At 39.1% G+C, this 25,184-nt stretch overlaps 1 protein-coding gene across 1 annotated transcript in view; it reads left to right on the top strand.

Annotated features, from left to right (window-relative positions):
• Window positions 1-897: 897 nt before the first annotated feature.
• LOC122405528 (synaptotagmin-7) overlaps window positions 898-25,184 on the top strand; it is a 79,482-nt gene continuing 55,195 nt past the window's right edge. The window contains exons 1-2 of the mRNA XM_043410349.1: window positions 898-1,519; window positions 19,313-19,561. Coding sequence (XP_043266284.1) covers window positions 19,320-19,561 — 242 coding nt within the window. The 5' untranslated portion in view covers window positions 898-1,519; window positions 19,313-19,319. The remainder of the gene's footprint in view (window positions 1,520-19,312; window positions 19,562-25,184) is intronic.

Raw genomic sequence — 25,184 nt, 5'->3', positions numbered from 1 at the left:
ATTTGTTTTCATCGAATAAATGCTTATATGAGCTTCCGAACATCTATTTTAATCTACTAATTCAACGTTTGTATACAATAGTCGTGGCAGAAATGACAGCATAGGTATTTATACGTCTCGTGTTTGCGTATAGTGAATCATTAATGGTAGCAGTTTATAGATTCTACGAATAGTATTAATCAGTTATTCTCAAGTATTCCTGGCTGATAGGTTCTACGGAAATGAATTTCATGAGGTCAGATTCTTAAAGAACCTAAAACAATCAAAGCAAATTATGCCCCAATCTTGCAATGTTGAGCGTTCGTTTTCAGCCTATAAATTGACTTATAACTCTGAAAATATTGAAAAAATACTGGTAACATATTGTAACTTAAATTATAATTGATTATTATTATGTTTAAGTAACACAATTATTTGAACATATCTTGAATATATTTTGCATATTTCGATATAAACATCCGCAGTGTACTTATCATACACTGTAAAATCCAATCTTGTTAGAATTTCCACAGTAGTAAAGATATTCCAATAACAGATTTTCATACGAGAAGGTAGTCTTTCCTTTGTTACCGGGGTAGTTGTTTCCAGAACACTTTCCAGTTTCAAACATTCGAGCATCTTGCGGACGAAGTTCCAAAGCGAGAATCGCGAAGCCCCCGGACTGCAAAGGCAGTCGAATAAAGTTGAACGTTCGCGATCCGCGCGAACGGAGGAAGCCTGGCGAACATTTTCGGGGGGTGGTGCGAATCGCAGCGTCAGGAAGGATTCGCAAGGTGTGCCGTAGTCCGAAGGGTGGGGGATGGCGAGCAAGGGCGCGAGCCCCGTATATGGGTAGAAAGCTGGCGGGGTGGCGACGGTGGGGGTTAGCAGCCGCGAAGCAGCAGTGCGTCGCGACGCTGCTTGCCACGCGGTTGCTGCTCCTCTCCTATCTCGATCCCTTTTTCTATCTCGAACTCTCTGTTTCACGGCCTACGCGCTCTCCTCGTGCTCGTACATCTTTCGTCCCGCTCGTCGTCCCATTGTCTCCATTCCATCAGCCACACTCCACGTTCCTCGATACCGTTGCTCTTTTCACCCTCGTCTCGCCACCCCCCCTCTCCCCCACCTCGACGTCGCCCCTCTTTCCCCTTTGCCCCGACCCGCGTCACTGGCTCCGTTCTTCCTTTCCCCGCCTTTCGAACCGTTACCCGTTGCCGATTTTCTCCGTTTCATCGCCTCCTCCGCCACATGATTATTCCGTTCACCCTTCGTGCAACCCTCCCGTCGATGTTTCCGCTCTTCTTCCTTCTCGTTCGCCACCTGCTCCGCGTTTCCCGTCCGTTACTTCGGACGAGCGCATAAGATCTCCTTTCACGGGACGGTTCTCACACCCCCCGCCCCCGGAAGCCTGGTAAAGAGAAGAGAATATTGGGCGACGCGTGCAGGGTGTTTGTGAACGTAAATGTCGCTTGCCGTAGAAGCTACTCCTTAACTAGCGTGAATTTAACACGAGTCGCGGAGGACAGTTTCCTCTGTTCCGGTGAGTACTCGACGCATTCCGTCTTCCTCTTCTGACGTTCCCTCGCGCCTGGTGTCCAGTTGGAGAGTCGTCTCGAGAGTGGCTACCAACAGTAAGGGCTCCCTCGAGAACTCATTATTGATATCCTCTCTGCGAAGCAAATTTTTATCCACGATCAACGAGTCCAATTTCTACGAACGAATCTAGAATTTTTGTTCGTTGGTCGCGAATAAAATTTCACCGACTCTGCTCCAAAATGGATACCACGGGTATCGTGTTTCTTTTTCTTTTGCGTTGAACGTTCTTCCTAAGGAGGTATTCTAGTCTAGAGACATTAAAACAAAATTTATCAGACAGCCACGTTCGTACTGAACAAAATGGTTTTTGGTTTGTTCGTTTTAGATAAGCAGAACGGTCGGAATCTAGGCAACCGTGAAGACACGTTCGAAAATGGGGCTCCGGCGAAACAACTGTGTCTTCGACGATTTTGAATATTTTTATACGAATTCTGTAAATTTTTTAAATATAAACCGAAACCATCCAACCGCTGAGAACAGAAAATATCGAGTCTAGACTAGAATACTAGAATATTTACATACTTATTCGACGTCCATCGGAGGGTTTTGTTCTCATAAAAATGGCTATCGAGGGCTCGTATGCGATACACGTATGATTGGATACCGATAGTACATGTAAACTCGATAAAACCGTTCTCGGAGACTACGGTGAGATCAAAGGTCTCGACACGTATCGTCGTGTGAAATAACTCTAAGGCTCTCCGGTTGACGCAAAGTGTAAGGGTTCTTTCACACGGAGGAATCGACCTAACGAGTGACCGAGGCAACTTTCGAATGGCTCTTCAGTTTGCCCCGCGTAAAAGAGCTCCCATTTTCGATACCGACTTTCGAGAGCAAAACTTTCGAGTGGACAACGGGCATTGACCTTTAGACGACGAACGATGGAACTTATGAGGCTGGGTCATTCGTGACCCGTTACGAGAATCGTGAGGGAATTTTTATTTCTTTCGTTCAAGGTCACGTTCGTTGCAACGCTATATTCGTTTCCGCGGTGAGGGATATTTTTGGCAATTCGACTCGTCTAACCAGGCGTCGCGTTTCCTTCTCGCGTGCCTTTGCAGTTCGTTTTGTCCGTTCGGTTGGTAACGCCACGTCGAGGGATACGATTTTCACCTTCGACTTTTTCGCACGAAATTCTCTACAGCAGCGATGCACAACTTTTCTCGTTACCGGGCCAAATAAAATAGCACTTTCTGGGTGCCAAGAAGAACGAAATATTTTCTACGGTCCGAGCGAAATAATACGATTTAAAAGTAACGATCGATTTATAGAAAATATACATTTTGAAGGATTTATCAAACTGAATAAATTTGAATTTTATTTTTATTTAATTTGACGCGGTAAATAACGATGAATATGACAAGTTGACAGAGATTCTTCCATAATGATATAGAATACTTTACGTAATACTGAAGTCATTATTTTGTTGGTTTCGTGACTCAGCCTCTTTCGTAGCAAATTACATTGATGTTGAGCAACTTCATATTGAGCACCACTGATTCGCGGTAATACATTTTCTGAAAAGACCAACGAAAGGTACCTTCGTATATCCCGATGATGGGATATCGAGATCCACGTTGCTGTCAGTGTTATTCGTTCCCCGTTGCGACGTGCTTTGGCGTACAGCGAATGAACGGCTTTAATGTTTCAAGTTTCAAGCATTTAACCCGTTACGAGCACTTGGAATTGGAGCAACGCTGAAGTAGTTGTATTTTTCGTATTTAGCGACGTAATTGGATCAGCCGGCGATCGAAACATTTCTGATCGCGACCGGGTACACGAGGGGCTGAAAATCGGGTAAAAGAAAATCGCGCAAAAAACCTCATGCAAATACCTAGCAACAGAAATACACGAAACCTGTTTTAAAGGATTGGAATTGCACGTGAAGGCATTTAATTTCGCGTAACGTTAAAATCGAAGAAAATAAGAATGTTCGTAAACATAATTTTTTCAAAATGTGGCATGAATTTAAATCACCCATGTATACGAGTTTTTGGAGCTGTAACTTGTATCTAAGCGAAGATATAGATTATTAATACAGGGAAGAATCGTTTTATTTTAAAATGACATGCAATTGCATATTGCGCTTAATTGTTAATTCGAACCGTGCTTCTTCCTTTATAGAAATTGGATTCTTTCCGTCGTTCGGCATATAAAAGTATACGATCGTTGAAAATGTAAAACTTTACGAGATATTTCATATTTTATGTTTGATAATTACTTTATTCCACCAGGTACTCCAAACGTCCTGCCATTTCAGCGCAACGATTTTATTACTGGTTTCTTTATATTTTTCATTAGAGTTTTACATTTGCAGTTACGATCAGGCAATTAGTTTTAGTTTGAACTTTCGCTCGATCAAAGGCAATAATTTTATATTTGTAAGAATGTTATTATATAACAGGAGGTGGGGATTCGTTAATAACAGTTGTAAAATTGACTTTGAGGATAAAAAATCTGCAAAGAACCATGGAGTTGAAATTAGATTGAAAAGTGGTGTTTTCCCCATAATTCTTGAACAGATATTAGGCATTTAATTAGATTAGGGTCTTTCATATCGATTACAATGATTTTGATGCGAATGTCGCTTTAGTTTTTAAAATATTCTTGCAAATCTATTAGAATGGACGCTTAAATTGACGCGAAGTCACGCTCGGGAATATACTTATTATTTTAATTTAATGTACGTAACGTTAATATTTCTGAAGTTTCGGCCAATGTATTAATCCAATCCTACAGGGATGTGACTTTGAGTTGCATACCAAGCTTGATTAACCGTGGGATCTGCAAGTAAATTTACAGTACGAATGGCACTGTGTGTATCGTTAAATTATAAAATACATCAAATTATTATATTACTTGAAGATCCTGCAGTTACTCAAACTTGGTATCTGACCTGAAGTTACATCCCGGTAGGATTAAGGTTAAGCCCCTTTCAAATATAACCTGAGGTGAAGATGATGAATTGATAGTAATACGAGATATAAAAGTGAAAAACTGAATTAAAATAAATTTATATCGCAGAAACTGTCTATATCGATAATTGAAATCATTACAATTCGAATAGAGTAACGAAAAGCATTCGTATGATTACAAGAAATATTTCTCGAATTTGTCTTCATGATGTTCTTCTATACTATTACAAGTTAGGTATGAATTAATTCGCGGATAGATAATCAAGAAATACTTTCTTTTTTAAAAGATCAAATTATAAAATATGAAATATTGCGTGTTTGGAGCTCGATTCACCGTTTCGAAGCTTCGGCCCGGAATTAAAGAAAATGCCAAAAACGTTACGAAAAGAAACGGCAGGGGATTTTTTAGGGGATGAGGCGAGCACGTTGAAGTATCATCGATTAACAGCACGGTCTGGGTTAGGTTATGTTTGCGAGCTATACCGCAAGAAGTTACAAAGAATGCCCCTCGAGTGATGCTCGCAACGTAAAAAGAAATCCTTCCCTTTCGCTTGGAAATTGCGTGTTCGCGATAGCAATGTTTCCCAAGTTAGGAGAATTTAATGGAAATTGTAAATTTTATTCTTTAGATCCAAATTTGGAAGCTGTACAACAAAGCTGTAACAATTGAAAGGTAAATTGGTAATGGATCGCGGAAGGTCGCTTGAATGAGTTATTAATGGTCGTCTAAGGGTGCCTTGGATGCTAAAAAGAATAGGGGCAGGGCAATTTTCATAGGATGGGAGGAGTTTAAATTTATACTTGGCTTCTGAAAATGATTATACGACAGGACCATTAATAAACACTAATAATAGGATAAAAATTGAAACGTGAATTATAGGTTACCGGGGATGAGTTAACTGAATGAGTTATTAATGAAATAATGCGGTGGTCCTTGTCGCGTGGTCGTTGCAAGGGTTGAGCCTCCTCGACGCCAAAAGAAGTTAGGGGCGGGGCAATTTTCATACGGTTGGGGAAAAAAATCTGATAAATCGATGAAAAACTGTCCCTCGGTGAAACGCATTGGGTCGGTCAAGGTTACTATTCCTTATCGGCGATGGAGTCGAGACGAAACGGGTCATCTATGAATAACGTTTCGAAGTTTCCTTTCTGCATGGACTCTGTCTTCTCGTCCATCTCGGATGCTGACGTAATTCCATTGTAGGTCTAAATGAACATTTGCAAGACGCTCCAATACGGAATCGAACATCCCTGGCGCCTTGTTCTCGCAGAAGTACGCGCGGTGTACATTGTGGTGTACACGGCCCAAACGATTCTCTGTGTATCCTAACGGATGCACGGGAGATGCCTATTCCGGATGCAACTTCCGGTTCCCAGAATACGAATCTGTTATTCCTTCCTTAGTTCCTTCCGTACATATTTTGTATAAGATCTCTTCTCTTCTCTATTCTGTATAAATAGTTTCAGATGCGAAACTTCGTACGTAAAGTTACGAAATTTTATAATCATCTTAGAGAAAGCTGTTATCGAAGGCTCGATATCAAAGTTCCAATTAATTTCCCAGAGGTTAATTAAAATGTCCACAAAACATGCGGAAATTGAGGAGAATTCCACGGTCGTCTTTACATAATTTATTCGATCTAAAAACCGGTTTACTTTAATTGAAATATGCGACAATAAAATATTCTTCTGCGATTGGTTGGAAAATTCGTACATATATTGCGCGTTAGCTGACCCGATAAGGCTTATCTAAAGGATCGTGCAATTACTTAATAATTTATTATTGCATAATCGGTTTAAGCAGACTGTACAAACGATTAATGGCGTCGCGTTTAATAAGGGTCACAGACGTATCGATTTTTCGATGCTTTGTACAATTATCGTTTGTACGACTGTTTCGACGATAATTGGGAGATAGAACTATGCTCGAAAAACCATCGATTTTAGACGATTTTAGGATATCTAAACGAAATTGGTACACGAACAATTTTATCAATTTGCTTCGAGTTCTATCTTGTATGCTTATGCGAGCAAAGGAAGAAAATCCAAATTAAAGTTATTTTCTCTGTTTTGTTCCAACGAGTCGATGAAAATAAAGTGGTTATTTAATTCTCGGGAACCTTGGCGCCTCCTTTTTCGTTTCTTTTCGTCGATCTGCACGCGAAACGAGAAGGAAGGTGCGCGTGTCCTGTATCGATGACGACGTCGATATCTTAGCACGACGCGACACAGAGACGCAGGGGATGGATACGTTAACGAAGTTAGGGCAACAATCTGCCACGGTATCGCCAACTCGATATCTTTTGTCTCGGGACACTCTCGTGTGAAGAAATTGAGTTAGGGACGACGAGAACTGGACCACGCCAAGTTTCCAAGTGGCCCTTAAACGTGCTACATATATTTGTCTTCCCTTTCTTTTGCTCGCCAGCGAAAAAGTTTCACCACATTCACAAGAATACTCTAGCTACAATGGGCGGGGAAATTATTTATTAGTAACACTTGTTAAAAGTACGTTTTAAAATTGACGAAACAACCGTTCTCGATGGAGTTCGCTCTTTGTGCTCCATTGGCGTCGCCACGATGACGCATACGCGAATGCAACTTGTTTCAAATTTAGAGTAACGCAAACCCGAATCGACAAAATATACGAATTGAATTTCAATTATGAATGTTTCTCAATTTTTCTGAGAAAAACAAACGCTTTCGATCGATGAGAATTGATGAAACAAGCATCCTCGATGGAGTTCACCATTTGAGCTCCATTGGCGTCGTCACGATGATGCATACGCGAATGCAACTTGTTTCAAATTTAATTTAGAATAACGCAAACCGAATCAACAAAATGGACGAATTGAATTTGAATTTAAATTATGAATGTTTTTCAATTTTTCTGAGAAAAAGGACATTTTCAGTTAGCTTTACACCGAAAACAATTCTTGGAACGTAAAGGGTTAAAATTATCTTGCCAATGCAAAATATTTGATGTGTTCGTCGATGCTTTTAATTGAAAGAATCGATATTTAATACAAAAATGTATTCAGAGTGTGTCAAGAAGGTTTCGAGCTAAGGTACTTGCAAATATAGCTTAACCTCGATTGTTGCACGAGGTCCTCGATCGTTGCACGGTGTCAACAAGTAGAGGGGACGATCGCTAAGCAACAAGTAAGGCTGGAAACATTTCAGGATACACAGAGTAATCGTTGCTATTTTTTCGTCTCAATTCATGGCCTGAAATGCTAATAAGGAATTTATTGCCATTTTTTATTTCGAGAATTTCGTGTACCGCGAAACGGTATTAAGTTTGGCCCGGATATACTCCATACAAAGTGTGAAAATTCAACGCTTCGACAGCTGCTAGACGGGAACATAAACCGCACGAAACTTGCATCGCAGTTAAGAATAATCCGGACAAGTTTTCAACCAGCAACACGAAATTGGCGAGATTCAAAAAGAAGGAAAGTGGGTTCCTAGCAAACTGGTACTTACAAGCAAAGTCCGGCTCCGATTTGGATGAAACTTTGTAAGCTTGTAAAACAACCGAAAATAATATTTACGTGTTTTTTTTTAACTACGGTAACTCAAGTTTGAGGGGTGAAACCACCCTTCAAAGTTTGACCCCGAAAGTGCCAACTCGGAGACGGTTAGGGATAGAAAAAATATATTTTAACAAAAATTTAATGCTTTTTGGCACATGAGAAGAGAACGTTTGGGTTGTCAAAAAATTTTCAAAAATATTTAAAACAACGCATCCGTCATGTTTAACTCATCCATATACATGTACTTATAGTGTTCTCGATAGTTAATACATTCTGTCAATACTAATTGAACAAAATAAAAATACGGTCGATACTGTTTTGCGCAATATACACGTATTTAATTAAAAATAGAAGATGAACATTTTACGACGGAATAAATTTATATTATTCAGCGAGGAAATAAAAATTTTGCAGAATTACTGTCAACGAAAGAGACGTCGGAAACTACTTGAACGAACGAATCTTCCGATTATTTATTTGCGCGCCCGGCAATCGCGAAGGTGGCGGGAATTGGATTTTCGTTTATCTTTTTCGAACGGAACGAAACGAGATTCGCGTTCGAGGGGAAACAGTCGCCGGCGATTTGCAGACGATTTCCCATAAATGCATAAATATTCTTGCGCGCTCTCCATCTTTCCGAATCCGTATGCAAGGGGAAAGAAAAGCTACGCTCGACCTAATTTCAGAGCTTTTCACTCGGTAGATGGTGAATTATAAATGTCGTTTCGCCTCGTACCGAGAGTCGAATTTTAAATGGGGCCGGCTTTCGGCGCCTACAAAGCGTTTCGTTTCGTTTAGCAGAAGAGGCTCGATCCTGGACGACCCAATGAACGGGTGCAATCGAAGCAGGACAACCGTTTGGGATCGACCGCTATTAAAGACACACGAGATGTCGAAGTACGTGAGCGTACGAATCGATCCGTCGCGGAACTTCGTCCTCTGCAACGTTTACGAAAGAACGAACGCTTGGTTTCACAGTTATGGATAATAGAAACAGTATAGCTAATTGTATAAAAGCTCACGTGACGTCTGATCGTATGTTTGAAACGATTCATAGTCGAAACTTTTGAATATACTGGGAAAAATTTTAATGGGAGATTCTAGGGGCTAAAATAAGACGAAAATCAAGAATACCAATTTGTTGATCGAGGCTTCGTTAAAAAGTTATTAACGTTTAAAGTTCACATTATCACGCCATGGTGCGCACGCAGCTGTTTGCAAATTGCTGTTCTACAGGCGAAACTTTAAACGTTAATAACTTTTTAATAAAGCCTTAATCAACAAATTGGTATTCTTGATTTTCATCTTATTTTGGATCCTAGAATCTCCTAGAGAATCTAGAGATTACATTTTTAACTCATTTTATACTTATCTCAGACCCGATGTCAGCTATCACATGCTTGTTTAACCTCGTGAAGACGGTAGAAAGGTGTTTTAATAAACTTGTCCATATATCTTTGTATCGAGTTATATTCGGAATGTGTAATGGACTGTTTAAACCTCGATTATACCAAAACGGTTCCCGTTGAGCTGAATAAAATCATAGAGGCTATCTTTGAAACAGGCGTGTTGCAACTTTCGTTATTATTTTGGTGATATCCGCCTAAAAACGCTCGGAGAAGATGCTTCCTTAAATTTTCATGTATCGGATGAATAGCTGCTGCGACATGAGGATCTAAAGCTGGTTCATGTTGTCGATACTCTGTTAGCGTGTCACTTGCTTCAGCTTTCTTCCACTTACGTCAGCTTTCCTCCACTTACATCAGCTTTCCTTCGTTTCACATCAAACGCCACTGTTTGCCTGTCGAATATTTATACAAATACGTCAAATATATTCTTCACTCCGGACAAATGATTTTTGCCCACGCAATCGTTAATTTCACACGAGAGGAAACGAAATATTTATTTATAAACATTTTCAGGCTCCACCAAAGTCCAACGATCCAATCTTTCTTTCAACCCAGGCATTCTTTCGTAGTCTCGAAGGCAAGTTGGCTCGTTCCTTTGATCAATTACCCTTTGAGCTTTTCTTTAGCACTCTTATTCTCTTAGGTTCTGTTCTTTGCAATATAATCTCCCTTTTACAATATCCAATTAGAGAAGTTAAATCCTGGCGCGATGAAAATCTTCTTTCTCCGCCGAGCACAAGTACCCCCCGTGACGTAGTAATTTTTACTGCGCTCGTTTAGGAGCAATTTAAATTCAGATAACGACGTAGAATCGTCTGCTATTATGTCAATTTTCCAAAACGAGTTTTTCGAAATTTTCAGCCCTAAGATGAAATAAGAATGTAGCACCACTATTTGTCATTGATTATCAACGCGATAGTCGATCATTAGGTAGTTGCAGGGACAGTTATTTTTACGATTTTTGTCATAATGTATTATACTTTGAAAGGTAAGTTAGAACTTCCAATCCAACCCCTCCAATCTCGTAAGCTTCGCGCTAAATCCGCCCATTATTAATGTAACGGACGATCTTTAAATAGTTATAGTGCCAGTTCCATTATTTTTATGGTCTCGGTCCATCGATGCAGAAGAAAGAATTTTTCTCGATTTTTTGAAACTTTCGATCCAACTTCTCGAGCTTCGTAAAAGCTTCGCGATAGATCCGTCGCTCATTATTAATATAATGGTCGATTATTGACCGGATCACCGAGCTTGCGTGCGGTTCGTTAAATCTTGATTGTCGGGCAGGTGAAAAAGGTGAACGGCGAACCGGAATCCGCAAGACAAGGGGCACGGGGACCCCCCCTCTGTCTACGGCGTTTCTTTAATTAGATGAAAGCTGCGTAGTCAACAATTCCGGAAGTACAGCAGGTATCGGAGAAATTATCGATTTAGCCGTTTCACTTCACGCCTCGTGTTCGCGGTTGTTCTTTTGAAACGGCTTCCGTCGCTGCCCCAACGATCAACTAACGGGGCAAGGGCCCGTGAAATTGGGCAATATCGCGACCGCGACCGCCAATAAACGAGTCGTACGGTTCGGGTTGGATTGGTTACCGAAACTAACGCGACCATATTACCTCAGCATAAAAAACGCAATTGCCAGGTGGAAGGAATTTTACGAGCTACCGATTGAAAATGAAAATTTATTAAAAATTCCCAAAGACACGTCGTTTGTAACATTATATTGACCCTCTAGGGGCCGAAATTTTCTCCTTAAATGTAAACTCGCAAGGCATTTACTTTGATATTTCAGGATGATGGTGGTATTGATCAGATACATTATACAGGGTGTTTGGCCAACCTTGGGAACAATTTTAATGGGAGATTCTAGAGGCCAAAACAAGACAAAAATCAAGAATATCAATCTGTTGATTGAGGCTTCGTTAAAAAGTTATTAAAAAATTTTAAATCATTCTGAAAAAATTATTTTCGGTTGTAAGGGTGAATTACTATCATTTTTGGTCAATAGACATACCCACGAATTCCTAACAATTTCCGAGAAAAAAATTCGAATAGGTGGACAAAGTCGACAAAATTCAAAAATTTTAAACCATTCTGGAAAAATTAATTTCGGCTGTGGGGGTCAATTACAATCATTTTTGGTCATTACACATATCCCCGAAATCCTACGCATTTTCGAGAAAAAAATTCCTTACCGAAAATCTAATCTGAGACATGAAATGGTTCCCCGAAATTTCATGCGTATCTTTAAAATGTCGTAACTTCTGAACGAATTGAGGGATTTTAATGTTTCAAACGGCAAACAACGCGTATTTTAGTGAAGAATACGTAAAAATTCCAAGAATATCAGAAAATTTGTTCCTTAACCCCGTAAAGTGAGAAAACCCCCATAAAAGTGGTCCAATCTTCAAACGACCATAACTCCTAGAATAGTGAGTGTATCTCATTAAAATTTTTTCCTGAAGTAGAGCTCATGGATACCTACAAAAGAGTATTAGACAAAATTTCCGTACATCATCAAACAAATTTATTAAAAATGAAAAACTAATCTTTAAGAAAAATCGACAGAGGGTACTGCTGAAATTTTTCGACGAAATTGAAAAGTGTCAAATCATTCTGGAAAAATTATTTTCGGTTGCGGGGGGCAATTACAATCAATTTTGGTGAATAGTCATATCCCCGAAATCCTATGCATTTTCGAGAAAAAAATTCGGGTAGGTGCCTAAATTTTTCGTCGAAAAACAAAATTTCAAATCATCCTGGAAAAATTATTTTTAGTTGCAGGGGCCAATTACAATCATTTTTGGTGATTTGAAATACCCCCAAAATCCTACGCATTTTCGAGAAAAAAATTCGAGTGGGTGGACAAAGTCGGCAAAATTAAAAAATTTTTAATCATTCTATAAAAATTATTTTCAGTTGCAGGGGTCAATTACAATCATTTTTGGTGATTTGAAATACCCTCAAAATCCTACGCATTTTCGAGAAAAAAATTCGAGTGGGTGGACAAAGTCGACAAAATTAAAAAATTTGTAATCATTCTATAAAAATTATTTTCAGTTGCAAGGGTCAATTACAATCAATTTTGGTGAATAGAAATACCCCCTAAATCCTACGCATTTTCGAGAAAAAAATTCGAGTATGTGGACAAAGTCGACAAAATTCAAAAATTTTAAATCATTCTGGAAAAATTATTTTCCGTTGCAAGGGTCAATTACAATCAATTTTGGTGAATAGAAATACTCCCGAAATCCTGTGCATTTTCGAGAAAAAAATTCGAGTAGGTGCCTAAATTTTTCGTCGAAAAACAAAATTTCAAATCATCGTGGAAAAATTATTTTCGGGTTAAATAACGCGTTAATGACGAAAGTGGTCTAGAGAAAATGTAAGTTAGATCGGAATAACAATTCGTACGTCTTAAAGATTTCTTTTTAATTGGCGAGCAACTCGGAAGAGGAAATGATAAATGCCACTGTTATGCAACGGAAGCTACACAAGAAACTGAAAGTTTGCACGGTTATACTACACGCTGGAGGTTAATAAGCACAAAATTGCGTTGTTGGAGATGTTAGTTAGCGATCAACCCCCGGTAGTTTCCTTCGAACAATCTTATAAGTTATATCCACGGAGCGATAAAGGATTTTTATGCTCCTTGAAATTCAGCTGGCGGATATTTTTTGGCCGGTGTGCCCGCCATTGCGTACGGTCGCTTTAACCAGAAGTCGTAAGGTCGAACTGCGGTTACATTTAGGTCAGCTCACGGACACGGATAATTTGCTGTTCCCGTGGCTGGGAGTCCGAAAAGTACCGTGTGGTTCGTGTTCTGCGAGAGGTTGCCACGTACAGACACACACACACACATTCGTAGACAATAAAAGTTATTGTTAATCGTGTATTGTATATCTTTCCGAGGTGGATACAATTTTTATCTAGAGGATCCTGTTATCCGCGGGGTAAAGATAGAAATACTAATTATAGAATGAAATATTCCACGGTGAACCAGACATAAATTTCAAACGTCGAAAGCAACGAGCGTTTAATCGCTCGATCGAATATAAATTGTTGTACGTCGGTTTTTATCGGTTATCCGCTGCCCGGATAAAAGTTTCCGCGGCTCTGGTGCATTTTACCGACTTGATTTACACCGTGCTCGTTTTTTATACGCGGAATAATGCGCGGCGAGCTTTTAAAAAATAATTACAGCCCAAAGGGTTGATACAGGGTTGGACTTAATGGCGGCCTATCGCTGAATCTTGTCCTTTGCGTTACAAATACGTGTCGCAAGCTGTAAAAATTACAAGCTACCGAATCGGAACGGAAACACGCGGTGGTAACGTATACATGCATGCAATAATAAAAACGTATTTTATAGGCAGATCGATAACTACGTTTTTCTGTCGATAAGACCAGCGCGTTAATTGAACTTTGGATCGAGAAATGAGAAGAATGTGTTGCTCTAAAGCACAATAGACATACGTGCACGTGTTATCGGTAAATCATCCGACAGTTCAAGTTTAAGCAAGAAATAAGATAAAACATACTTTTGATTGTTGTATTTTTCAATATTTCTACCGATAACGACTGTCAAGTACAAGAATCAACGTCATTTAAAGTCGACGTGAATTAGCAAACGGTAAAAGATATACATATTATTTATCGTTAGAAACAGGTGTTCAAGCTATCGATCGTTGGTGTATCGATACGATGCTGGAACTGCTGTTTCAGTCACATTTGTAACAATATCAGAATTAATTGATGCACAGGCTGCAGTAATCCGACGTTGAGATTGGTGGAATTGTATTCGAACAATAGACGACGAATAAAAGCACATTACCAGTGATTCATCGGCGTCATTTACTCGATCGGGCATTTATTCGGATAAGTTTCTAATCGTTCAACGCGGAATGCTTAATCGAGGCTAAAGACAGCCATTCACGTTTTTCTTTCTTTTTTAATTGCACGACGCTATAAATCCTTTCTTCGACGTCGACCGCGCGGATCGTTAATGTCGTCGAGATTCGTCGACATCGATAATGTTGTCGATCGTTCGCGGGCCCCCTTAAATCGAACTACGCGACGAAGCGGCGAGAGCAACGGGGCGTTCGTACGGAACGACGGTTTCGTACGGATCCGTGGCGAGATCGCAAAGAAATCGATCGTCGGGTTTATTTATTCTCGCCTTGTCCTCGACGGACCACCCCTATCTGCGTAAAAAGCGGGAAACGCGGGAAAAACGGTAGAACGGATTGAACGGAAGGGATTATTTTTAACGTCGTTCGGTGCGGTACCGTTTTGGTATCGCGTTGTCTTTATCGGTGTTTCGTTCGATCCAACGAACGACACGGCAACGGGATACGTATTATCGTCGAACGGCGAGACAAAGGCTAACACGACGGAAACGGAAGAGAGTCACGAAACGGGAAACGGTCGAAAGATAGTGCTCGATCCAGGCGCGAGATAATTATCGTCGGGGTATACGATAGAACCACCTACCCCCTTATTCGACCGCGTTTTAATTGGTCCCCGTTGTAACCAGGCATTCTAACCGCCTTCTAACCCTAACCGTAGCCTGGTTAACCGACGCGGATTACAGTAACCCATCAGAGAACCGGCTACCCAAGTCGTGCGGAGAGTTATTTAACCCTGAACGCTAAACTCTCATTTCACGTTTACGATTTGCGAAGCGATACCAAAGTACACCGTTACCATTTAATCGTGACATTATTTCCCAACGATAAAGTTAAAACTTTTAAGAAATTTAAAAGTGCTTAAGCATCTGAAATAATGTGTCAACGCGAGCATACTATTCGTGATACTGTATGTGACTGATATATTAACCAAGTGAATAATATACAGGGTGAAAGAATATCAATTTCTTGATTGAGGCTTCGTTAAAAGATTAAATTAAAAAATTTCAAATCATTCGGGAAAAAATATTTTTGGTCGCAGGGGTCAATTGCAATCATTTTTGGTCAATAGACATACCCTCGAAATCCTAACCATTTTTGAGAAAAAAATGACCGAAAATACAATGTCTGACCATGATTGACCAATGTCCGAGTCCCCTGAAATAGCATGCTTATGTTTAAAAAATCATAACTTCTGAACGGATTGGAGGATTTTAATGTTTCGAAAGGCAAACGACGCATATTTTGGTGAAGAATATGTAGAAATTCTAAGAATGTTCGGAAAGTTGGTCCTCAACCCCGTAAAGTGAGAAAAACCCCATAAAAGTGGTCCAATTTTCAAACGACCGTAACTCCTACAATAGCGAATATACTTCATTGAAATTTTTGGAGGAAGTAGAGCTCATGGATACCTACAAAAAGGTATTGGACAACTTTTCTGTAGAGCTTTAAACAAAATTACTAAAAATCAACAAATTAGTATCCTTGATTTTCGTCTTATTTTGACCTCGAACACCCTGTATATTATTGTACCTCTCTTATGTCATTACGAAAACTGTTTGACTTCACTTCATGTAATTTTTACACGTTTACTTATATTAATATTCAGATAAATTGTGTTATCAGTAAAGTGTCATTTTATATTCTTAATTGATCTAATTTAAATTAAGTACACCTCTGTTTAACAGAAAGCAATACCAAAGTATGCCATTACCATTTAAACGTGACATTATTTAATTTCAAATATAAGTTTAAAACTTTTAACTCTGTACTGTATACTAAATTTTGACACACACAGTATGTGTTACGGGAAGACAAATTTATTCGACTATTTTTCACCCAAAAACGAATAAGGTTGACTGTTAAAGCGCGTTGGACAGCTACTCGAGACCCCCATTCGCGACGCTTTTCAGCCGCCATTTTGATTTCTCCGTGCAACGATGCCGCGATTAGCCTATATACGAAACAATGGTTACAAGATGTTGAACATCAATGTTTTGTCTTCGCTCGTCGTTTTTATGACTTCAGAACGGATTGATAATATCTGGGGCATAATTGTTAAAGCTGTTTATGAGAATGGACGGCAATTTGCGTGCATTAGAAACTTGGGGAAGCTATTAGAGCAGATCCGGAGCAAAGCAGGCCTGGAAGACGTTTTAAACTCTTGCAAATAGTACGCCGCATCGCGTGTATCAAATTGTACTCGTTACGCGACTAATTATCATTATTATTATCGAAATAATGCATTTTAACGGGTAAAAACGGGATCCAAAATATTGTTATGCGCACATGCATTATGAAAATTAAAGGTTTTGGTTAAAAACTCGGCAGTGGCAATTTCAGTCTGTGAATCTGATCGATGCGAAAGGAAATAAACGGTGTTGTTATAGTTAAACCATCATAAATAAGATAGCATAAAATAGATATAAAAATAACAATTTAGATAGCTATTTAAAATGTTTAGAATGCTGTTGCAAAGGCTTTTTTAACGGTACAATAATTCACACACAAAGTCGAAGAAAAACTGACCAAGGAATTCACAAAATTAACTGAACTGCAGAAAAATTAGAGGTGCTTGTTAAAAGGAATGTTGAACTGGTTTAAAATGAGTAATACGGAAAGTAACGGGTTAGTTTTAATTCTAGGATATAGTAGATCTATGCTTTCGTCGCTCACTGACTTAGTTGAACGAACTTCATATGAATTGCTTTCGTTTATGTTGATAAACAGCACTAATGTTTACGTTTCGTCTACGGTAGTTTGTTCTCTCGACTGTTTCTATCAACGATTCCTATGGTGAAGGGCGAGGTGATTAACTGTGTGTAATTACTTGAACGTATACCATGGAACCGGCGGTGTCAGACGACGTTCCAATTTAGTTCATTAGACGTGTACAAATAGTTCTGTGTCTTGTTCCCTTGGTCGTAAAAACAAACTAAATTGAAAATCAATATTAGGACAACGACGACACGAATCGAAAATATGAAACGGTAAATGGTAACGCGATAAATAATATGTACTTTGCAAGCTAAACTCGATAAGGGCCACGCGAGCCGAAATTCCGATAAAATTTCTTTTTACGATCGTTTGAACGAGACGCCCAACTGTTTGTAATTTATATTAGGTTAAAAAGCTCGTGCGGTTCTCGACATGCAAATAGAAAGTAATTCTTTTATGGCAGGAAATATCTTCGATAATGAATTTTCTGCCCTAATTTACAAAACCATTCATAAAAATCCCCCTATTTTCTCATAAAAACCTAATCAAGAACCGTTTAATAGTCACTCGGGAATCGGAGCTTTATTCATTAAATTTGCAGAGAGCGAAACGGACGGTGAAACATTGTTATTTGAAACAAAACCACTTCCGTAATTATCGTCGTGCATTTTGCATAAAATTTTACAGGTTTTAAAATTATAAAGCAAATCCAATCTTCAAACATTTTTCGTTTTTTTTAGATTCAAATGACCTGTTTGGTTAATCCAATGTTCGTAGAGGGTTCAAAGGAGAAAATGATTGTTACGGTTTGTATTATTTGTGAAAAATTAATCGCCCGCAGACAATTATGGAAATTTTCTGCAGCTCAAAGGGAGAACCTCATTCAGACTTTCAAACAATTAAAGCGACACTTTGGTCCACGGGCTCTTTGGCTCGTACAAAGCCCGCCACTTTGAACAATCGATTCAATAATGTAATTGTATATTAATAGCATCGCTTATTATTATAGACATAAAGCTCGAAGTTAAGTGAATCTTTAAATTGTCTAGAAAACAGCTTCTTCGGTGAAGATCTCATTCGCAAAAATTATTTTCGGTGATTTTAAGGCCGCCTCTTGCTTTTTTAATTAGAGGCTTCTTTATTCGTGGCGGAACGGTGGATGTTTAGACGATTTCAACGATCTCTGGTACACGGTTGTTCGACGTGAAACAAAGGCACGGTGCAACGATTCTAATTGGTCCGTAATTACGAGTATCTGATCTCTTTCCGCCCTTATACGCCGAGATAACGGGACAAAATTTCCATTTAGAGGGAAGAAAGCCGGCTCTAATGGATTTATTAAAAATACGCCCCGAGATTCGTGTCGCGACAAATTTACAGGATTTGAATAAAATTGCCGGGATATTGTCATCGCCCGGATTACTCTCGAAAGTAAGAGGATTAAGGCACTCGAGTACTTCGCCTATATTAAAATTATAATGTAAGAACCGTCTTTTTGCTCCATTATTATTTATCGTCCAAGAACCTTGCGTCAGAAGTCGTTGAAATCGCCCAACCGCTAGTTTATTAGGGACAGAAGAATACAGCCATTTAACAAAATAAAGATCTCGATATTCCATCTACAAGAGAATTAAAACGGTTTGGTCAGTCTGTAATTTTGTTCACATTAAGTTTTCACTATTTTTTATTTCAGGATCATATTTTATGTAAAAAAAATGCACAACTTTTGTTCGAGACATTTTTTCGTAAGTTCAATATTTCTTAAAATATTCAGCTAATTTTTCGTAATTTTTATGTAAAAGATAATTTTGTTTTTCTATTAAATCGACAACGTTACTTTCTCCTGGAGGGCTTTTTATTTAATTTAAGAACATCATAATAAAACTTCTGGACACTTATCGAATCGTTTAAAAAACTAGTAGTGCCATTTGACTCTTATTTTTAATCACATGACTTCATCGTGTCAGTACCTTCGAGTTTGGGTACGACCATAAATCTAATGGTATTTGGAATTTTACGGAGTGACCTTTGAAGGTTAAAAATTTTATTGCCGATCGTCGAATTCCCGATAAATAAAACTAGTTGGAATTTGTTTATATGCCCGTTAGTCGCGCAATGACGTTGCCGATGGCCTCAGTTATCGATCAACCCTCGTATTTTCGTAATTACTGGTTTATCGAGGCGTTGGTCCGATCTCATAGGGGTCGAACAAAAATGTCTGCTCAATCGAACGCTGCGTTTCTCTGTCGAAGGTCGGGCATGGAGCGAAAAGGCGTGATCCTGACGGCGGTTTTCGGAACGCTCGGTGGTTTGGCGGTGCTGGTGGTCCTTGGATTGGCTGTCTGGCTCTACCTGCGCGCTAAAAAGTCGAAACAACGGGACGACGACGACGAGCCGCGGGACGAGCACGCCGACAATTTCAGCGACGATCGCCAGGGGAAAACGAAGAGGAATGGCTTCTTAAATCTGAAGACACCTTTGATTAGTACCAAAGTGTTTGGGTAAGCAGCAAACTTCAACCTTCTGTAACCACTGTCGAGAGAATAGTGATTTCACGAGGACAAGTTTTCTTTTTCGAATTTTGATATTTTAACGGAGTGTTCAGTGCGTGGGGATCGAAGCTTTATTAAAAATTGCAGCGAGCACGAAACGCGGAAATTACGATAACGGGCTTCCTTTTAGCGCGATACAGTGCGCGATAAAAAGATAGTGCGCTCCATAATTTTGTTCGTAACGTGAAAATAATTAAAAAAAAAGCACCTAGTATATTTTCATTACGGAAGATGAGCAAAGTTAATTTCAGCTAGGTATCCGACGTTCATTTTTTATTTAAGCTTCGCGGCTTCATAAACTCTCGCATATAAATGTCATACGAAAGACCGGGAATAAAAAAAATAATATCGAGCTAACGATATCGATGTAACGAAGGACTACGCTGTCGTTGCTATTCGTGGAAGATTTTAACGTTTTTCGTTAGAATGACTGAGCATTCGCGGTTAATATTTCAGAGATTGTTTATACCCACTGTCCCCTACACTTTCAACTTGGGATTCCCTATTTATAGCCCGATTCCGAGAAAGAAAGATCAATCCTAGGCGAGGGAGAACCTGGCACCGCGAGTAGAGAAAATTTGGACAATATCGAGACGGTATTCTATCGCTTATATGGGAGTTTTGTCTTTCTTGTCGACGGAGAGGTAGCCACGCGCACGAATGAGCAAACGCGCGCGAAAAAGAGCGACTTTCGTCGGTAAAGGTGGACGTAGGTTACCTCCGGTCGTCTATTATCGACCGACCAACCGTCCTATCCGCTGAAATTGCCCAGAAAAATCTAGCAGTACACGGTATAATACCGTCAGCGACGATCTATCCTCGTCTCTGCTCGTTGCATTAAAAGACAGAAAGTTTCGAATCATTTGGAACATTGTTAGAAGTTGGATGCTTTTGGAGACGGTGCTGCACCGCCGTAAAAAGCACAGACATTGTTCCCTTATTGACGCACGGTTACGAATTCGGCCGGCGACGCTTACGATCTTACCGACCACGGACAATCCGACTTTTTTACCTTCCGACGACGAAACGACGGGTGATTTGTCGTTAATTACGAGCACACTTCCGACGAGTGTACACGGAATCGGAAAAGTGAATTCGAGATCCGCCAATTCGCTTCCGTTTTTCCATTGAAAGGGCACATTGTGCGCCGGCCTCGCGCAAAGTTGCCTCTATGCTATCTGAAATGCATTCGAGTCATCGCCAATCAGCTTATGCATCCACCCTCGGTATTCCACCAATCGGAAATCGAAGGCCATCTGCGCGCCCCTGATTGGTAAACCGCGAATCGGTCCTCGCGATATCCGAAACGATCCTAACAGCTTAACGAGCAAACGTTTCAAACGTAACTTCGGTGGAATCGGCGGAGAAAAAACCGTTGGACGAATTCTCGTTGTCTAAATAATTCTAAATAAATAACAAATTAATTTTTCAGCGATATAAGTTCGAAATACGACTGCTCCTTTTATCGTTAAAATGAATTGCATGCTTTTGCGTAACAATTGAAAGCAGTTCCCGTATGAAAGGATCTAAACCACGAGATACACAGCCCGATATTACACTCTTGGCAATAAGTGTTTTTCCTTCTTTTTCCAACGTCGAGATGAACGCGCAACACACTTTTTTCTGTGGATCTCTTTTTGTCGCTGGTGTATTTGTGGAATGTCTTTCTGTCAAACATAATGGCGCTGACGTCGACGGACGATCATCCTCTTTTATTAGGCTGTGTAATAAGTCCGTTTCTTTACAAGGATCTTAAATACTGGCAATTTTCTTATGGAACTTGCTACGATCATCCGCCACCTTGGCTCGCAAACTCGTCGCTCTGTTTGTTAGAAATATTCAGGCGTATATTTATTTATTCGTACGATTTTCCATATTCGAGAGTAATTTTCAATGCACGAAAGAAGTAGAGATCGGAGAAGTCCTGATTTGATCTGTTATTCGCGGATAAAACGTTTCGTTTTCCTTATCAAAATGGCTGCCAAGCGTTCGCCGGTGCCAGCCAGACCCGAAGCGCCGTTTCTAAACCTAACCTCGTTCCCTTTCGTGGCTCGAACACGCGCGTCTCACGACGGATCAATATATTTCTAAAAACACTGCGGGCGATATTATTCCATAAAAAATATCGCCGCCATACGCGTTCGAATCATTCTTATCGCTACGAGGGGGAAAACTACGGCGTACGGGGACACGGATCGATGAATCCCGCGAGAACTATCGATAAGATCGGTAGATTACGAACGCCCCCGCGTTGTACGAATCGTAAACGCCCCGCGTCCGTGTGAACACCCAGTTACCGGTCGACAACGGCCAATAATTAACGTTCGAAGCGTTTTCGATCGACTGACTCGCTCGGAAAAAATCGGGAACAACGAAAAAGTGGAAAGCCAGCGCGTTATAAATTCCGTTATGCCCGACAAGGTGCCAATTGGAACCGTGCCAAGCAGTCGAGTGTTTCGTAGCACTTAAATCGACGAAACGCAACAGATGCCACTTGTTACGTTGCATACTATAACTGGCCTGGTCTTACTGTATCCGCTTCGTTCGTTCGTTTTTGATATTGGATTACGGTCGAGCAGCATCGGTTTAGGACGGAAGGAAGGGAAGACAATGAAGGATGATCGGCCGATTGGCCGTTTGCCCTCCCTCGCGATCCTCCGCGTGCCACACTCCATCATCGAATTTTTTTTCACGTATACCTGTTATTATTATCGTCGTTGAGCCTAAATATAAAAAAAAAACAATGTTAACTGGTAGGGACCAGAACAACAATACTCTTTATTTGAGAAAATGTCTTCCGTGTATTGAGAACATAATAATTTAAAAATAAGGAGATGGAGGATTGAATAGTTTCTTAGATAAAGAGCATTTATTATAAATTTTCAAACTTTATTTTATGGTGAAATTGTGGTCAGTAGGATGTGATTTGTAGTTAATAAGTCATCTTCCTCTTTAGTGGATTGGTATAACTAAATGTTGATCTTCCAAGACTGTTATTGGGAACACAATAATTCTAAGATAAAAAGATGGAGGATTGAATAGTTTCTCGGGAAAAAGGGCATTTTTTATAAATTTTCAAACTTAACTTTATAGTGAAATTGTGGTCAGTAGGATGTGATTTATAGTTAATAAATCACTTCCTCTCTAGTGGATTGGTACAACAAAATGGTGATCTTCCGAGTCTGTCATTGGGAATACAATAATTCTAAAATAAAAAGATAGACGATTGAATAGTTTCTTAGAAGAAGAGCATTTATTATAAATTTTCAAACCTTATTTTATAGTGAAATTGTGGTTAGAATTATGTGTTTTATAGTTAATAAATCACTTCTTCTTTAGTGGATTGGTATAAAAAAATATCGATCTTCCAAGACTGTCATTGTGAACAATAATTTAAAAATAAGAAAATGGACGTACATTACAAATGTTGAAACTTAATTTTATAGTAAAATAGTGGTCAGTAGGATGTGATTTATAGTTAATAAATCACTTCCTCTTTAGTGGATTGGTATAACAAAATGTTGATCTTCCAAGATTGCCATTGGGAACACAATAATTCTAAAATAAAAAGATGGACGATGAAATAGTTTCTTAGATAAAGAGCATTTAATATAAATTTTCAAACTTAATTTTATAGTGAAATTGTGGCCAGTAGGATGTGATTTATAGTTAATAAATCACTTCCTCTTTAGTGGATTGGTATAACAAAATGTTGATCTTCCAAGATTGCCATTGGGAACACAATAATTCTAAAATAAAAAGATGGACGATGAAATAGTTTCTTAGATAAAGAGCATTTAATATAAATTTTCAAACTTAATTTTATAGTAAAATTGTGGTCAGTAGGATGTGATTTGTAGTTAATAAATCACTTCCTCTTTAGTGGATTGGTACGACAAAATGTTGATCTTCCAAGACTCTCATTGGGAACATAATAATTCCAAAATAAAAAGATGGACGATTGAATAGTTTCTTAGAAAAAGAGCACTTATTATAAATTTTCAAACTTTATTTTATAGTGAAATTGTGTTCAGTAGGATGTGATTTGTAGCTAATAAATCACTTCCTCTTTAGTGGATTGGTACGACAAAATGGTGATCTTCCAAGACTCTCTTTGGGAACACAATAATTTTAAAATAAAAAGATGAACGATTGTTTGGTAATTGTTATTGTTGAATTGTGCTTGATTGGTTGATGGACGAATAGTTTCTTAGAAAAAGAGCACTTATTATAAATTTTCAAACTTTATTTTATAGTGAAATTGTGTTCAGTAGGATGTGATTTGTAGCTAATAAATCACTTCCTCTTTAGTGGATTGGTACGACAAAATGGTGATCTTCCAAGATTGTTATTGGGAACACAATAATTCTAAAATAAAAAGATGGCCGATTAAATAGTTTCTTAGATAAAGAACATTTATTATAAATTTTCAAACTTTATATTATAGTGAAATTGTGGTCCATAGACTGTCATTGGGGACACAATAATTCTAAAATAAGAAAATGGACGTACATTACAAATGTTGAAACTTAATTTTATAGTGAAATTGTAAAGAAATGTTAGCAGATAAAGCCAACAATCTTCCCAGGTTACATCCCCATTTAAATCTCATGTTTCGAGTCATGTAAGTGATTGAGACATTACTGTCAAACACGTATACACATACGACCAACCAACATATTAATTCCCTATCTAGTTTCTTCCTGTCGGGCCAAGAAATGCATTCTATCAGACTTTTTAAATATTCAAAGCTACGGAAATAATATTTAAAAATGTCTCGTTTCATATTTCCGTTTTATTATATTTTCAAACGTGTCCGTATATTTATATACGATGAAATAGTTTTCAAATTCGATTTCCAGCAAAATTATGCCGTGAATGTCGCTTTATATTTGGCATCCTCGGCAGTCTATTCTTTCCTGACTGAAATTCCGCGACATTGCGTAGCTCGTATATTAAGCTGTTCCACTTAATGTAAAGTACACGTCGTTACAGAACGATCGTCTAATTGGTCGGAAGCGGGGCCGAGGGCTGCTTTCGAAATCAACGCGAAAGCGAGGCGCGCAAGAAAATCGAAAATAAATCGTATTTGTACGTGTAGCGTTGACAACGGGAACGAAAGGAGGGAAAATTTAATCTTGACCTCGTTGCTGCCAGCCAAACACCGGTGATGCATTACGCTGTTGTGCATCTGACAGGTATATTGGAGCGATGTACGAGTAATCTATGCCGCGATCTACGTGTAATCTATGCAGGCGATGTCACCGAGCCAGCCGTCTTCGCCGTAACACTCGCGTGTCACTCGGTCTACACTTACGTGCTCGATTTATTTCACTTCCGATTTTCGTTATTGTCGTCGAAACATTTCGCGGTTTATTTCGAAAATTATCGTCCGCATCGACGCGGATCGTTCCAGACGATCGCGACGATAAACACGAGAGAGGTGGGGTGAAATAAATTACCTACTTTGGAGCAGAGATCCTCGTTTCATGCGTGAATCTCCGTTCGTAAATTTCGGAACAAAGTATAATTTATTTTACGGATTTTGAAACGAAAAACGAGAGAAAGCTTA

The sequence above is a fragment of the Colletes gigas genome, unplaced genomic scaffold (assembly GCF_013123115.1).
Source record: "Colletes gigas isolate AHSC1104 unplaced genomic scaffold, ASM1312311v1 Colletes_gigas_Sc00004, whole genome shotgun sequence".
NCBI lineage: Eukaryota > Metazoa > Arthropoda > Insecta > Hymenoptera > Colletidae > Colletes > Colletes gigas.
Note: the sequence above shows the minus strand (reverse complement) of the source record. Positions and strands in the feature narration are given on the sequence as shown.